Source organism: Vulpes lagopus, chromosome 16, assembly GCF_018345385.1.
Source record: "Vulpes lagopus strain Blue_001 chromosome 16, ASM1834538v1, whole genome shotgun sequence".
Classification (NCBI taxonomy): Eukaryota; Metazoa; Chordata; class Mammalia; order Carnivora; family Canidae; genus Vulpes; species Vulpes lagopus.
The window spans coordinates 16,119,734-16,136,993 of NC_054839.1; the positions used below are offsets into that span (position 1 = coordinate 16,119,734).

Consider the following 17,260-nt stretch of genomic DNA (forward strand, 5'->3'; position numbering starts at 1 on the left):
CATTTTGTACCTCGGTTTCCACACCCCTTGTTCGGTATTCATATTTTATCTCTAAAGATTGTAATAAATCACTTCAAACACAATAACCCGTTTAAGAATGGATTTTATAGGCAAAAAGGCACACCTTTAGTAATGTGATTGCAGTCATCAGATGCTCCAATTCTCCCCCAGCACATATTACACAGTGTGTACACAAATGATGCAGGAGAACAGCAGAGATTATTACAGGCTGAATGAGCCAACTCAACCCAATGTGTACTTCCTGGTTTCACGATGTATCCATAGGAACCCTTTGAGATGTTTTCTTTTATTAATTTGGCTCCTTGTGTTTTTCACTAGTGCCAACGCTTTCAAGATAATGCAGTTTAGACATGTCACAGCTGTTGAAACTCATAGCATAAGCTTAAGCTGACAGTGGTGTATCATCAAAAACCAGAAACACCAAAACAACATTATGATAAAGAGCAGAAGTATGAAAAATAAGAAGAAGACAAAGGGCAGGAAATATTGCCTTACCGACATAAAGCAGAGCCCTGGGGGGAAACATCTGGTTCCGAGCAAACAGTGATTCTTTCAGCGAGTGAGGGGGTCTTACTGGAGAGTGAGGGGTGGCCTCATGTGACAGATGGAGAGACCGAGAAGCTGACGAGCAGGCAGCGAAATGTTGTTCTCTGTAAGGGAATTTCAATATGTGAGGAGGTAAGAGATCTAAGACCTTGAAATCAGGATAGAAGCCATAATTTGCGATTTTTACTATTGTGTTTAAAACCTGACCTATGTCAGAAGCACTTTCTCTTGGAGTTCTCAGGTTAAGTTTACGAACCACCTTACATGCTTTGAGGAATGATCCAAGGTAGACTCTACAGGGGTTTAAAAGTATTGGTTAGTTTGGAAACATTAGACTTTAACAACTGTTGAATATCATTCATTTCTACAAAACCTGATGTCTTTACAAAAGGAAATAAAGAATATTACCATTTACTAATCTGATAAGGAACTTCAGTTATAGAGAAGATACATTGGTGTATCTGAGGAAAAATCACTTTTCACTTAAAAAATTCACTCCCCTCCCACCCCAAATAAACCTTTTACAAACACTCTAACTTCTGGGTAAGTCTTAAAAACTTATCTTCTGAAGGATCTCTAAGGCTCACAGGCTAGGCAAGAGATTTAAAAGTTTATTTTGTGTGGGTGTAAGTTGGAATGTAGTCGTGTGTAAATTAGATAGAATCTTGAATGTATTCCAATCACGCCTACTTTCTGTTCTAACCACATATGTATGATTATTTAAAGCAAACACTTTCATCTCATGGACATTTAAATATTATCTCCATGAATGAATAGATTAGGATGAACCTCAGGTTCACTGTAAGTTTTGCACACAACCTTCAGGTCTGTAAATAAAGAACATTGTACTGGCACAAGCACCGTATATCATCTATACAACAATCCCATGAGTTAGTAATATTAAAACCCATCTCCCATATCTGACCACTCCTCACTCTATGCAGGAGGACCCATTCTCTGTGCTCAAAGAATCATTATCTGTTCCAAAACCAGATGACATATGAGAAAATCATTGAAACATGGCAGTTAGGATTTAAAATCAGTTTGTCGTGCCAAAAAGTCCCTGCTCTTTCCAGTAGATCATAATACCTCCTAAATATAAAAGAATTCAGCACCTTTTATACCTAACCAGCTATACTCTAAAGTACCTACTGGCAATAAGCCTGAAATATAAGTGACACATTAAGCAAACATTCAAAATAAAACAACTGATTTTAAATGCACTTTTCAGAACAAACACGAGTCTTGTCTTCTCAAGACAACTTCAGGAAATGAGAGATCTGAATATTTTCATTCTCCAACTTGCCTAAGGTTTCTACCCTATTAGAGATCCCAGATTTTTAAAAATCTTATCAGACTGGGGTAGTAAAACTTCCAAAATTATATTGAATCATGATTCTATATCAGAAAATTTGTTAATACTACTCACCATATTAATAAAACAAAAGAAAAATTCTATCATATGTGTGGATGCAGAAAGGATTAGACAACACATCCAGCATCCATTTTTAAACAATTATTCTTTAAATTATGGCACAGTAAAATTGACTTTTTTGGTGTGCAGTTCTTTGAATGTCAATACATGCATGGATTCAATGAAACCACAACCCCAACCACAATCAGTACGGAGAAGAGTTCCATTACCCCTCAAAAACTCCTCTGCTGTCATACCTTCCTCCCACCTTCTTTAACTTCTGGCAATTACTGAGCTTTTTTTCCATCACTACTGTTTTCTTTATTTGAAAATGCATTCTAAATGGAATCATACAATATATGACCTTTTAAGACTGGCTTAAAGAAAAGATTTATTTATTTATTTATTTATTTATTTATTTATTTATTGGAGGGGAGGGGAGGGGCAGATGGAGAGGGAGAGATTCTCAAGCAGACTCCCTGCTGAACCTGATGTGATGCTTGATCTCATGACCCATGAGATCATGACCTGACCTGAAACCAAGAGTCAGACACTTAACCAACTAAGCCACCCAAGCGCCCCAAACTGGCTTTTTAAAAACTCAGCATGATATCTTTGAGACTCATTCAACTCATGTGAACCAATAGATTGTATTTTTTTTTTTACTACTGATAGTATTCTTTTTTTTTTTTTTTGATAGTATTCTTTTTTATGGATATATTATACTTCATCAATTCAGGACATTTGGGTTTCTTGTTTTTGGTTTTGGTTTTTTTTTGTGATTGTGAGTAGAGCTGCCATAAACATTTGTGTGCAGATTTTTGTGGGAATATAAATTTTCACTTCTCTAAGGTTAATACCCAGAAGTGGTGTTGCTGGGTTATATGGTAATTTAACTTTATAAGCAACTGCAAAACTGTTTTCCAAAGTGGCTGTACCATTCTGCATTCCCACCAGCAATGTAGGAGAGTTCTGGTTACTCCATATCTTTGGTGGCACTTGGTATATTCATTAGTTTTATTTTGGCCATTCTAATAGGTACATAGTGGCTATCTCACCATGATTCTAGTTTACAGTTCTCTAATGGCTAATTATGTTGAACACCTCTTCATGTACTAATTTGTCATCTGTATATTCTCTTTGGTGAAGTGCCTGGTGAAGACTTTGGTCCATTTTTTTTTAATGGATTATTTTCTCACTATAGGTTTTTTTTTTTTTTTCCACTGTAGGGTTTTAAGAGTTTTCCATACATTCTTTATGTAGAGTCCTTTATTGGATATGTGATTTCCAAATACTTTCTTCCAGATTGTAGCGTATCTGTTCATCCCTTAACAGTGCCTTTTATGAGCAAAAGTTTTTAATTCTAATTAAGTTGAATTTATCAATGTTTTCTCTCAGAGTTTGGACTGTTTGGTGTCTAAGAACTCTTTGCCTAACCTTAAGTCACAAAGATTTCATCCTATTGGGAAGCCTGGGTGGCTCAGCGATAGAGCATCTGCCATTGGCCAAGGGCGTGATCCTGGAGTCCCGGGCTCGAGTCCCTGCATGGAGTCTGCTTCTCTCTCTGCCTGTCTCTCTGCCTCTCTCTCTCTGGGTCTCTCATGAATAAATAAAATCATTAAAAAATAAAAAAAAATTAAAAAAACAAAGATTTCATCCTATTTATTCTAAAAGTTTTATAATGTTATGCTTTAAATCTATGGTTAATGGAGTTATTTTTCATAGATGTGAGATTGCAGTTGAAGTTCATTTATTTTGCAAATAGATGCAAACACCATTTGTTGAAAAGGCATTCACTTTTCCACTGAATTGCCTTTACTTTTTTCTCCCCCTCCTCTTATATTTTTTGGGAAGAGATTGTGTAAAATGGGTGCTATCTCTTCTTTGTTTCATAGAATTGACCAGTGAAACCATCTGGGCCTGGAGACTTCTGTTTCCAAAGGCTTTTAAACAAGAATTCCTTAGTTGCTATAGGACTATTTTGGACTTTTAGTTCATCCTGAGTGGGTTTTGGTAGTTTGGCATTTGTGGTAATATGCTTTAGGTCCTAGGCATCCCTACATGTCCTTGCTGGGTATGCCAAGAATACAAAGCTCTAATCACTCCGTCTGGGCCTTTTTTCAGGACTGTGTTTGCAGGGAGCAGGATGAGGCAACATTTTCCAATCAATACAATGCCAGGGTTTTTTGTTTTTGTTTGTTTCTTATGGTGGGGGGTGGGGGTGTAGAGGATCTTAAGCAGGCTCCATGCCCAGCAAGGAGCCAAAGATGAGGCTCAATCTCATGACCCTGAGATGATGACCTGAGCCGAAATCAAGAGTCTGATGCTCAACCAATTGAGCCACCCAGGCATTCCCACAGTGTCAGTTATAAAAGAGATAAATTTCCCAACTCTGATATTCCTTGGGGGCTCCCTGAATCTCACTGCACAAGTAACATCTATCTAGTTCCACCATGGACTATACCTACTGCCCCCATGGACTTAGGAGTTTTGTGTAATCAATGCCAACCAACAGGAAGCTCATGGTATTTGCTGTACTATATAGAACGAAGTGCTTCATTTCTGACCTAGGAGTCTCATGGGCTCTGCAGTCTTTATGAAGCAGTAACAGGTTAACTAGTTAGTTTGTAAGTAAAGTAAAATATCAGACTCTTCATAGTCCTTGACATACACTTTCCAGAGAATTGGTTATTTAATTTAAATTGTTATATTTACATAAAGGATTTTTTTGCAATAGTACTTTATTTTTTTAAAGATTTTATTTATTTATTCATGAGAGACACAGAGAGAGAGAGAGGCAGAGACATAGGAGAGGGAGAAGCAGGCTTTATGCAGGGATCCCAATGTAGGACTCGATCCTGGGATTCCAGGGTTATGCCCTGAGCCAAAGCCAAATGCTCAACGGCGGAGCCACCCAGGTGTCCCTGCAGTAGTACTTTATTGTCCTGTTAATGTCTGCAGAGTCTGATACCTCCTCTTTCATGACTGATATTACTAATTCATGTCACCCCTTTTTTCCCTTTGTCAATTTTGCTAGAGGCTTATTGATTTTATTGATCTTTTCCAAGAACCAGTTTTGGTGTAGTTCTCCATGGATTTCTGTGATCAAGTTCAATTGATAGCCACTCTTTATTATTTTCTTCTTCCTGGTGCTTTGGGTTTACTTTTATTTCCTTTTAGTTCTCCTAAGTTAAAAGCTTAGATTATTTATTCAAGACTTTTCTTCTTCTTACAAACATTTTTTTTAAAGATTAAAAAAATTTTTTTAAAGATTTTATTTATTTGAGATAGACAGAGAGCACAAGCAGTGGGAAGGGCAGAAGGAGAGGGACAAGCAGACTTCCTGCTCAGTGGAGAGCCTGATGCAGGGCTCCATGCTAGGACTCTGAGATCATGACCTGAGCCAAAATCAGATACTTAACCAATTGAGTCATCCAGGCACCCCAAATATTTTATTTTGAAGTAATCTCTACATCCAATGTGGGGCTTGTATTTACAACCTTGAGATCAAGAGTTGTATACTCTATTGACTGAGCCAGCCAAGTGCCCCTCTTTATAAGCATTTAATGCCACAAATTTATTCCTAAGAAATATTTTTCCTTCCATATATTTTGATACAGTATAGTTTCATTTTGTCAGTTCAAAATATATTTAGTAAGCCAAGTTAATTTAAAAGTGTCGATTTTTCAAGTGTTTGTAGATTTTCCAGTTATCTTTTTGTTACTGGTTATGATCAGAGAGCGTATTTGCATAATTTCAGGTTTTTTAGATTTGTTATGGTATGTTCCAGGTTGTGGTCTATCTTGATGAATGGTCTGTGTATAACCTGAAAAGACTATATTTTGCTGCTGCTGGGGTGAATACTCTATAAATTTCTAATAGATCCCATTGATGGTGTTTTACAGTTCTATATTTTAGCTAATTTTCTACTAGTTCTATTGATGACTGAGAAAAATGAGTGTTTAAGTCCCCAACTACAAATATGGGTTTGTCTATTTCTCCTTTCAATTTTGTCAGTGTTTTGCTGTACATATTTTGAAGATCTGCTGTTTGGTGTCTACATTTAAGATTGTGAGGTCTCTGGAAAGTGTGATCCTGGAGTAATGGGTTGGAGTCCCACATCGGGCTCCCTGCATGGAGCCTGCTTCTCCCTCTGCCTGTCTCTGCCTCCCTCTCTCTGTGTCTCCATGAATAAATAAATAAATAAAATCTTAAAAAAAAAAAAAGATTGTGAGGTCTTCTTGGTGAATCAACTCTTTTACCTTTCCATCCTTTGTTTATTCCTGGTAATTTTCATTACTCTAAAGTGTACTTTGATATTACTATAGTCATTCTAGCTTCATTTGATTATTGTTTGCACAGGTATTTCTTTCCTGTCATTTTATTTTAACATTATATTTATATTTATTTTTTTTAATTTTTATTTATTTATGATGGTCACAGAGAGAGACTGACGTGGGATTCGATCCCCGGTCTCCAGGATCATGCCCTGGGCCAAAGGCAGGCACTAAACCGCTGCGCCACCCAGGGATCCCTATATTTACATTTAAATGAGTTTCTTGCAAACGGCATACAATTAGGATATTAAAAAATCTATTCCGGGGCACCTGAGTGGCTCAGTGGGTTAAGTGTTTGCCTTTAGCTCAGGTCATGATCCCAAGGTCCTGGGGTCCCTGCTGAGCAGGGAGCCTATTTCTCTTCTTCCTCTGCCTGTCACTCGGCCTACTTGTGCTCTCTTTCTCTATCAAATATATAAGATGTTTAAAAAAATAACAAAAATAAAAATCTGACAATCTCTGTTTCTTAATTGGTATATTTAGAACATTTACATTTAGTATAATTATTGATATGTTTGGATTTGGGTCTATCATTTTATTGTTTTCTGCTTATTTTTCTGTTTTTAATTCCTCTGTTTCCCATGTCCTCTCTTCTGGGTTACTTGAACATTTTTTTAGCATTCCATTTTAATTTTCATATTGTAATTTTACAAAACACACATATACATATAATTGTTGCTCTAGGGATCACAATATGTGTATTTAACTTTTCAAAGTCTACTTGGAATCACATTATGGGGAATGTAAACATCTTACTGCCATGTTACCAAAACTAACACAGTTTTGAAGATACTAGCAGTAAGAGGGTAAAAATGAGAGGTAAAAAAGGTAAAGAGGAGAATAAATATGATCACTATATGCAGGTGACACAATTGTTTGCCTAGAAAATACAAGAGAACCAACTAGAAAATTATTACAACTGTTAGGAGAATTCAGTTAGATTGCGAGCAAAATCAAAATACAGAAATGGACCGTCTTCATGTGTAAAATAACATCCATTTGCAAGATATAATGAAAGAAAACACTAACATATCAAGAGGGTATCATCAAGTGCACAAGGTCTATATAAAGAAGTCCTTAAAAACTGATTGACGCATGTTCACATTAAAGAAATAGAAAGGTATTTCATATCAGTTTCTTGGATCACTATGAAAGCAACCACAGGTTCACAGTTAATGAAATGCTTTGCTAAGGAGCCAAAAAGATGAGCAACCATTTGTGGGATTAATATCCAACATGTTAAGGAAATCAAATCTCTCTAAATTGATATAGAAATTTAATTCATTGCACTAAAAATAGTAAACAAGATTTTTCTTTCAAAAATTGAAAAGCTGATTCTAAAGTTCATATGATAAAACTGGTAGGTATAATTATAAAATAAAAAAGAGCAAGAGCACTGACAGGTAAGACTCCCTTTAAGACAGTATGGCATATTTTAAAGCTACAATAATTAAAATAGTGTGGTTCTAGATGATGAATCAAACAGTTCACAGCAGCCTTAAGTCCAGTTCTATGGATGGTGATGATGCAGGTAGAACACAGAAGCCATAAAAAGGTTGGTAATTCCACCTGTATTAAACAAAAGTCCTACAAGCTCACCTGAGCTTCAGTGTCTGTGGAGTTTTTTTTGTTTTTTTGTTTTTTTGTTTTTTTTTTTTTTGTTTCATTACATAGGCATGACCAACTGAATCACTGGCCACAAGGCTGAACTTAATCTCCAGTCCCTCTTCCCTCCCCAGAGGTCAGGCCAGTATCACTTTGGCTCAAAGACCCAAGTCTCTAATCACACAGTTGGTCTTTCTGGTGTGGCTAGTCTTCATCCTGAGTCATCTTATTAGCATAAACTATCAGGTTCCACCGTGAATAACAAAGACACTTGGTGCACTCAAGAAACTCCAAGGATCTACATCCTGGGAAGCTGGGGGGAGGGTGTACCCCACTGTGGCACTGGGAAGAGAGAAGAGAGCCAGGCAAATTTTTTATTCCAAGTGTTTAAGAAGCTATCTATACTAGCTAAAGAGTGGAAACCAACACTGTCCAGTGACAGAGAACTAATAAAAAAAAATTAAAATACCACCTATATAATGGGGTTCTATGCAACCAATGAAAAAAAATGGGACAATTCTGTAGATAGGGATATGGAATAAATTGCTAAATGTACAAACATTGTGTATGGTATACTATAATTGGTGTTTCATACATATGTGTGTTTATACATACATGAAGCCATCCAGAAGAATAAACAAGAAACTGATAGCAGAGGTTGGATCCAGGGAAGGGAAATGAATGGCTTAAAGAACTTTTTACCCTTTTCAACCTTCTGATTTTTGCACAACATGCATATATAACCTGTATAATGAGAAAACATCACCAAGTACTTGCACATTTCTCTAAGGATACTGAACATAATGTATCTTAATCTTTGATTATGAAGAGCCATTGTCAAAAGTTATATTGAACAATAAAACTCTAAGAGTCTATTCAGGCACACAGGGCTGTTTTCATCCACATTAAATGACTTCAGGATCCTGTGATATATCATTTTTACTTTTTCTGACTTCTCCCAGCCACTTATCACTACTGTTGACCTTCTTCCTCTAGTTGACTTAAACTTCTTTTACGTCTTGGCTATAGCAGCTAAGAAATAAGGCACATGGTCCCAATACTATTTATAGAGGGAAACTGCCTCTTTAACAACTTGAGGAAGTCTCCCCTAATTGGTGAGTTTTAGAGATTAGACTTCATAGCAACTACTTAACTACTCAAGATTTTTACACATTCTTGGTTCCATGTAATTGAATAAAGAACAGGCAAGGCATTATTTTAAGTCATTACGGGAGGTCCTATGATTTAATTAATGCCATATTGCTAAGTATGTGTCTGAAACTTTTTCAAAATAGCTTTCATTCATTAATTCAAAAAATATTTTTGAGTATCTAGTGTGCACCAGGGAATGCTCAAGGTGCTAGGGATACAGCAATGAACGATATAGACAATGTCCAAACTCCCTTAGAATTTACATTCTAACTGGGGAGACAACAGGCAGAGATAAAGTGGGTTAAGTATTCTAGCAAGAAAAGGGGAAACATGATGGAGCATTTAGGACAGGGTAGCAGCATTAGGATACCTATCAGCATCTGGTCAGAGAAGAACTATTAGGATATCACTAACACACACACACATGCCATTTTTAATATATAAAATAAAGGATTTGTAATAGGGATCATAGGAGGCTGTTCTTTTGCGTCAGGCAGGTGGGAAGGGAAGATGGGTATGAAGTGGGGGAAGTGAAAACAGTATACTAGAACCTGCTAGGATGAGTAAAACCCATGGGTATTCGTGCCAGTCTCTCACTGATTCCAATCCTCCAACTTCAATGATGGGGCTGTGCTGCAGAACCTGGCACCCTCTGTCACAGTGAAACACACACCTGGCTAGAGTCAGGAGAAAATAAAGGAGGTGATCCAGCAGGAGCTGCTGTTCCTATGTGCCTGGTTGTTGGCCCACAGACCAAAAAGATAAGCCAGCAGATAAGCAATAATGTGAGTGAGTTGCAACAATGTGTGCCCTGCTTGGACCTTTCAATTATAAAAAGAAATCTGGATCTGGCTACTTAACTTCTACCTTCTGAATCTTGCACCACACACCTCTTGTACCCACACTATCCTAAAATTATGTAGGGAGAATTAAGAGGAACGTATCCTCAGCTTAGCCACATTGGCACCATATAAAGCCACTACAGATGGCCAGAGGTCTCTGAAAGATATTTGATCTGAGAACCTGGAGGGTAAGGAAGATTCAGCCACATAGCCATGCCAAGATTTGGAAGAGAGTATTCCAGGCAGAAGAAATAGCTACTGCAAAGCCCTGAGGCAGTGATATAAATGAGATATTTTTTAATGATGAGGCTGGAGTATGGTGAGAGGGAGAGTGGTATGAAATGAGATCATAGATAGAGGCAGGGACCGGATCATGTGGGGCCTTCTAGAACATGTAATGAGCATGGATCACTTTTTTCTAAGTGCAGTGGGAAGCAAATGGAGTTTTTAACAAGCCAGTAGTAGTTTGATCTGATTTCTATTTTTAAACTTTATTTTAAAGTAATTTCAAACTTAAAAAGAGGCATACGATTAGCACAAAGAATTCCATCATCCAACTGATTTCCCTTCACTTTGCAGAGAAAGGGCTTTGGTGGGCAGGGCCATTCCTTTCTAGGACTCTTCTAGGTCTCCTGGTATCCTATATAAACGACACTCCTCGAGGACAATGTCCATGACGCCCTGGGAATTGTGCTGCCCAAGTAGTGGAAGCTGAAATATTTCTTGGAGAACTACTTCAAGGAGTTCTGGAGAGTGTGCTTTCGTGGTAGTTTTCAGATTTCACAGGAAAACCAGTCTTGTTATTTGTCTCAATTCTTGACTTTATGTCGGTACAAAAAACAGTATTACCTCCTCAGATTTAGTCTCAACTTGATTGGTCACCGCATTACTTCGCAAAAACAGAAAACCTCACAGATTTGACACCACTGAAGCTATTTAAAGAGAATGTTACACAGATAATTCCAGATTTCCTAAGAACTTCCAGAGAATAGGCACAGTCTCCTAAGGGAAACATATACTGAAGGGCCACCGTTCATAATGGTGTGTGAAGTCTCTACATTACTGTTGGCCTTAGACTTATTTATCCTGTAGTTTCAACAGACTTGGCTTACAAGCTGAGACCACAGAAAACCTTCCTAAAACAAGCCCTTCTGCCTGGATTCTCTTCCTCTAGCTGAAAGCCAAGGTTCAAATATTGAAATGTGCTGAGGTGCACACTTGCTTATCTATGCAAGTTCATTTCTGACTTCAGTACAAATCCAGGTTTAACATTACAATCAACAGCTAAAATTAGCTACCGATAGCCAGGCATTTTCACTAAAAACATACACACCTAATAGGTGCTCATTAAATTATGAGGGTAAAAAGCAGAAAAACTAAAGAGAAGTCTGATGCCTTTAGAGAAATCATTTATTCTCTCTTATGCTCAGTTGAAGGGGAGCTCTGCTAGCGCAGCAGGGCTCAGTGACAACAGTGAGTGCCTGGCACACAGCAGACATTCAGTTAAGGAGGAGCTAATATTATTACATGTGTCATAAACGTAAGTATCTTCTATAGCTTCTTAGAGAAGAAACAAAATGCTTCTGAAAAAAAAAGAAAAAGAAGCCTGTACACAAACAACCATTTGTCTTCTTTAAGAAAAAAAATTGTAAAAATTAATTGTAAAAAAGCATGATCTGAAAGAAAAGTAGAAAAGTTTTGATCTTTAATGAGAGTTTACAGTATATACTTATCCTTCCATGCTCTGTGCTGACAGAGCTCTGTGTAAACATTCACCGAGAGAAGAGTGGGTGCTGTGCCGTGACTTACAGACTAAATTTTCAGCTCTGATTACTAAATTCATGAACAATGTTTTATATACTATATGTTAATTATTAACTATTTTCCTTCATTTAACAATGGCTCTTGAATAACAAAATAAATTATCAACAAATTCAATCATAAAATAAAAAATAATTAAAGTAAAAAAAAAAAGACCTGTCAGAGTTTCATATATATAAGCACAGTAACACATTTCATATTATCTGGATTGCAGTTTCTATGTTCTTTGTGTAGGTAACAGAAAAATTATTTCCTCTCTACTGGTACAAGTTCATAAAGCTTATGAAAGGCTTCCCCTTTTTTGATCCTGCTTAATTAACTGCACCTCAGTTGAACAGGACAGACAGCACCAGGGTTATGAATGAGACGTGGTAAAAGAAAAGGTCATGACCACACAGCAGATCACGTAGAGCTAAAATACATCTCCAACTTCCTAGTGGTAACCTGTAGCCCTCATTTATTAAATAATTTACAGAGAACTGTTAGAAAGATGATCTAATGAGCCAGGTGACCTCTGTCACTTGTCAGTTTGCTACTTGCGAACATAGATATTTGCCTCTAACATGAAACAGAACACTGTTCAATTCCAATGAGACCAGGTGTAAGATAAGAATGAGGACAAAGTCACAGGTACTTTAAAGTTATGCTGTGTTGTTTTAACTATTTAATTAAAAACTTTAATTACCAGGTCAGTGCACCATTTCTTGCTTAAAAATGTAGTACCTTTGGAAGTAGATAAAAAGTATTTGAAAAGAAAATAAGCCAGATGTAAAACTGAAAAGGCCTGAACAGCATGACACCCAACAGAAACAGAATAATTTCCAATCAGTGACTACTAATGGGAATACTCATTTTATACACCAGGTATTGACAACCATTTAGCAATTCTTTAAACAGGCACTTGATAGAGTATTTCATAGCTAGCATACTCAATACTGGGGCATCACATACACAAAAAATATGGCTTTATTACAAAGGATTCAAGATGGCAACTACTTAGAATCCAGTGCCAACAAGGATTATAACAAATCCAGTGAGTATTTTGTTTTTCAATTATTCATAGAAAATTTAATCCTGATTAAGTATCCTTGGGCAGGAATTCATGGGTAGTTGATGACTGAAACCAACATTTATGTGAAATGCTTCTGTTAATTTAATCTGTGTATACGGCTTAATTATGATTGGGGATTCAATGTAAGAAATGAATTATATCAGGATTAAAATTTTAGTACCATATCACATAGTACGTTTCCCTTCTTTCTTTTTAAACATGTAACCCTGCTTGTCCCTTCTCCTAAGTGCTCAGATTTTAAAAGTCTTTGTAAGGAACAACCCATATAATGTATCTAAGCTTTATTTTTCATAAACTATTTGTCAAAAACCCTTTGCTAACCAAGCCAGAACCTGAACTAGAGCCAAAGGGATAAAAGAAAATGGAGAAGAACCCCACACCAAATAAACAAAAACTTATTCATTCATTCAGCTATAAATATATTTTATATTCACATTCTTAAGTAATTTCATTTTCAATTCCTTTAAACTCCAATGTGAAATGCATTTTCCTTAAAGCATAAAAAGTAGTTTTTAATCAGTGTATTACACTGATTTTGTAATTGGAGTTTGTTTAGATATGTATAAGCAAGTAATCATTTAACTGATTACTTTTTATAAGACTATCAAACCTGAGTTAACTATTGATATAAGATGAGGCATTACAACAAAGTGGTGAATCTCTTACCAAAATATCATATAATTCTTTTTATATTAATTTCCACAGATAAATTGCATAAATCACCCTATAACAACACACTTTCTTGAAAGTTTATTAAGCATATTTCAAAACATTTCATTTGTTACCTTTTTTCAGTTTGATACTGCTTAAATGCAGTTGTATAAATAACATGCTCTGCCTTCTTTGTTCATTTTTTCATACCAAAAGTATGAAAAAAAAGTCACTGTATTTGGATCCTTATTGCACTCTTAAATCAATTGTTTTCTTTAAAGAAAATCAAGTATCAGAAGTGAGGCCGACTTTTGTGTCCAGATGATATGGTCAGTGGTAGTGTTACTGAAGAGAGTGAAGAAACTTCCCAGTACAGACTGTGGGAAAGAAAGAGTCTGTAGAGAATAACCATGGAAACAGACTGGCAAAGGATAACACCTATTGTGATAACCTGAAAAGAAAAGAAAGGGAATGCTTTTACGGCATGTAAGCACAGAGAAATTATATTCAGTTCATCACGAACCCCCATACTTCCCGTTTATGTACGCATACATCACCTACTCTACCCTCCATCTTTGACATAGGTACATTTTATCAAAGAAGTTTTCAATAGGAAAATGTGACTAATGTTCAGAACTGTAACTGTTCAAAGGCAAAATTTATCTAACTAGTTAGTTCACAGACTCAAAATAAGACACATTCAATTTGCTAACGCATTCTCTCCTCAGGGTGCACACCGTAGGCAGAAAGTGGTAAGAAAAATCAGGTTCCTGGCTAATCTGGTAAGAGGAATAAAGCATGCCCCACCTGAATCCTGAAGAGTGTTCTAAGGGCATTTCAAAGATCCTCAAGTTGCTTCCTTATTTTTGTAGACTACCTTCCTATCTAATTACCCTTTGCAAATACCTCAGGCTCGAGACATTTGTGTGTTCAAGGCCACACTGCGGGGCTTGGAAAAGGGACCTAGCAGAACACAATGAGTTGATGGAGCCATTTACCTAAGAATGCAAGTATCAACACTCTAGTCTGCAGTCTGGTAAAACAACTAGACTGAGTTTTCATGAATCTACTTTGATTCTTAACCACTGCATAGTAAAAAATTTTAGCCAATTGCTCTTAATATAGATGGATTATGAATTGTCTAATTTTTAAAACAGTATTATGAAATAGGCTGAAATAATAAAAGTGATTTTCATCATTTTTTAATTAACTAGAATTAAACATTTTTCTTCCATATTTTAAAGTTCCTGTTCATATGCTCACCAGTTCAATTATTTTCTTTCAAAGTATGGTTTTAAAGAACTTAGAAAACCTCTAAATAGATAAATAGGCCTTTTCTACTTTAATAATTTTCCAATAAACACTAAAAAAACTACAGTGATCATGTGTATTACTTACCTTATCTCTTTGGTAGTCACTAAAAATGACAGAGATACATGCAAGACCTGGATGGCATAAAAACCACAAGATACAGCCCTGAAACAAATAACAAATAAGCCAAATGAGTTTGGCTATGTCTTTATTTCCAGAATGTGCCAGATAAAAAACATCACTAGCATATTTAGGAGGTCCTGATTGACCTCAATTGGTTTTTAGAAGTTCTATCTAATAAAATGTAAAAATAAATTTGCTATTGCTATGATAATATTTCGTTTCTAATCAAATGCATATTTTAAATTTTGTATTCGGAATCTCTTATAAAGACACCTTAATATACTCATTGTTAAATGACATTATATATTAAACATGAAAATACATTAATATAAGTAACAATAATTGAGAAAAAGTACAAATGTATAATATTCCTATAAAAAGAAAAACTAATAAAGATGTTCATTCACATTTGCATGTAGAGATTCACAAAGAAATTCTGTAAGAATACCCAAAACACTGACTACTAGTGGTGGCGTGTTTGTGGGTTAGTACAGAAGAGTGGAACTGAGTAAATAAGAATGAGAAACTTTAACATTATACTTTTCAAGCATTTCTTTTCTATTTTTCCAAGAACAGAAATGTATTTTCTTTTCCAAAACTAAAAATGAAGTAAAATATTAAGTTAATAAATAGTAGTTATTGAGATGCTCAGTATAATAAAGATAAGAAAAAAAACAAGATATAAAAAAAATGTGCTGTTTGTGTAAATATGGAAGGAAATACATAGGAATATTAAAAATTCCCTGGGAGGATAAGTTGGTAGTAAATAGCAGTGATTATATAAGGAAATAATAACTGAATAGATGGGAGAGAGATAAAAAATACTTTTGCTTCTCTTTAAATACTTTCAGATGTTTGAACCCATTTAAAAATTAAATTAAGACATATAAAAATTTTTTTTAAGTTCAAGAAAAAAGTTTGGTCCAATTTTAAACACAGAAAAAAGAGGAAATTTAGTTTTAAAACATCTTAAATATATATTAACTTTCCAAACAAACCCTCCCATCCCTGTAAAAAATTCAAAAACAAAAAAGCATTTTCTTGCCTCTTTGGTACTCAGAAAGCTGAAGTGGGTTCCTGGGGCTGCGGGAGCAGCTTTAAGGAGCTGAACTCTGGGGATGAGGAACCTGGCCCTCCCTCCACAGCCACCCTGGGATGCTGAGCACTGTGCGCTTTGCCGGCTGGCAGGATGGGGGGGGGGTACTGACTAACAGCTTATCTGAATGCTCTTCTGCATTGCCAGGATGAAGGTGTATGAATTCTTTCAATCTGACAGAAAAATACAACCTTCTAGGAAGGCAGGTTCCTGCAATGTTACTGCTCCAAATTCTCTCCTTATTTTTTCCTTCATTAAATGGGTAGAGAGCAAAATCAAATTTGCTTTCAGATCTGACTCGTGTAAGGACATAGAAAAGAGGAATAAAGTAAATGCGATCTCATGCGGAGGCAGTGAAATGGCTCAAACAGCCTCCTGCTTCATCTGCTTATGCTGAAAGAAAGCTCCTCATGGTTAGAAAACACTGCATAACTGACAGTAACAGTTCATAACTACTAAGTGTTTTTTGAGAAATGTAAACTGTATTCTAACTTAATTTTTTAAAAACTCTGATACTACAGAAAAAAATGTGAAATTCCTACTGATAAAGAAATTACGACCCAGGCAAAATTGACCTAAGATTACATGGAAACTACTATTGCACAGGTTCTGTAAAATGGAATACAAAATCCTATCTCATAGGTTGTACAGATTAGAGGAGCTGAAATACAAAAAGGGCACAGCTTAGTGCTTTGGCACATAATAACAGCTTAACCAACATTAGCACAAGGTTGCTTAACCTCCCAAAAAAAGCAGAACAAAGTTGATAATCAGAAGAAGCTATTTTCTACCCAAACCCATACTTTGGCGAACGTGATGTAAAACTCTCTTTTTAGAGTGCTTCTCTCCACTGTGATGATCTGGTACAGTCCGCAGCCTAACGACAATGCTAGGCAAATCCTTAAAATGATTAGCAAGATCCCTGCTAAGTTGTGATGTGAATGGTAGCTGTGAGGATTGGTATCTTCAAACTGCTCCCAAAGTAGCAAAATGCTCTGCAAAATACAACATCACATTGAAAGAAAAAAATCTTGTCTACTCATGATAAGTACTTTGTCAACTATTTTCAAACATCCCCTTAAAGAGTATATGAATATTCCTAAGAGGTTCTAAGATTTACCAGACTATAAAGATTGTTAACTAATAAAGTTCAGGCATCAAGCATAATAGACTTCTCTTCCCTAATATCCTAAACTAGAGAAAAGGGATTCTAATAAAATAATACAAAAGATAAAAAATGCAATTGCCATCATGATTCAAGTAAGACAT

The 17,260-nt window shown here is 35.9% G+C and overlaps 1 protein-coding gene across 6 annotated transcripts in view; it reads right to left on the bottom strand.

Annotated features, from left to right (window-relative positions):
- Window positions 1-653: 653 nt before the first annotated feature.
- Window positions 654-17,260, bottom strand: part of GPR180 (G protein-coupled receptor 180) — a 41,118-nt gene continuing 24,511 nt past the window's right edge. For 4 of the 6 annotated variants that reach the window (XM_041731325.1, XM_041731323.1, XM_041731321.1 and 1 more), the window contains 3 exons: window positions 16,795-16,986; window positions 14,860-14,937; window positions 13,549-13,912 (listed from right to left, as the gene is read on the bottom strand). In XM_041731325.1, coding sequence (XP_041587259.1) covers window positions 13,754-13,912; window positions 14,860-14,937; window positions 16,795-16,986 — 429 coding nt within the window. In that variant the 3' untranslated portion in view covers window positions 13,549-13,753. Of the gene's footprint in view, window positions 672-10,128; window positions 11,501-13,548; window positions 13,913-14,859; window positions 14,938-16,794; window positions 16,987-17,260 lie in introns of those variants that run through there. The other 2 variants (XR_005984094.1, XR_005984093.1) reach the window with 2 other exon arrangements.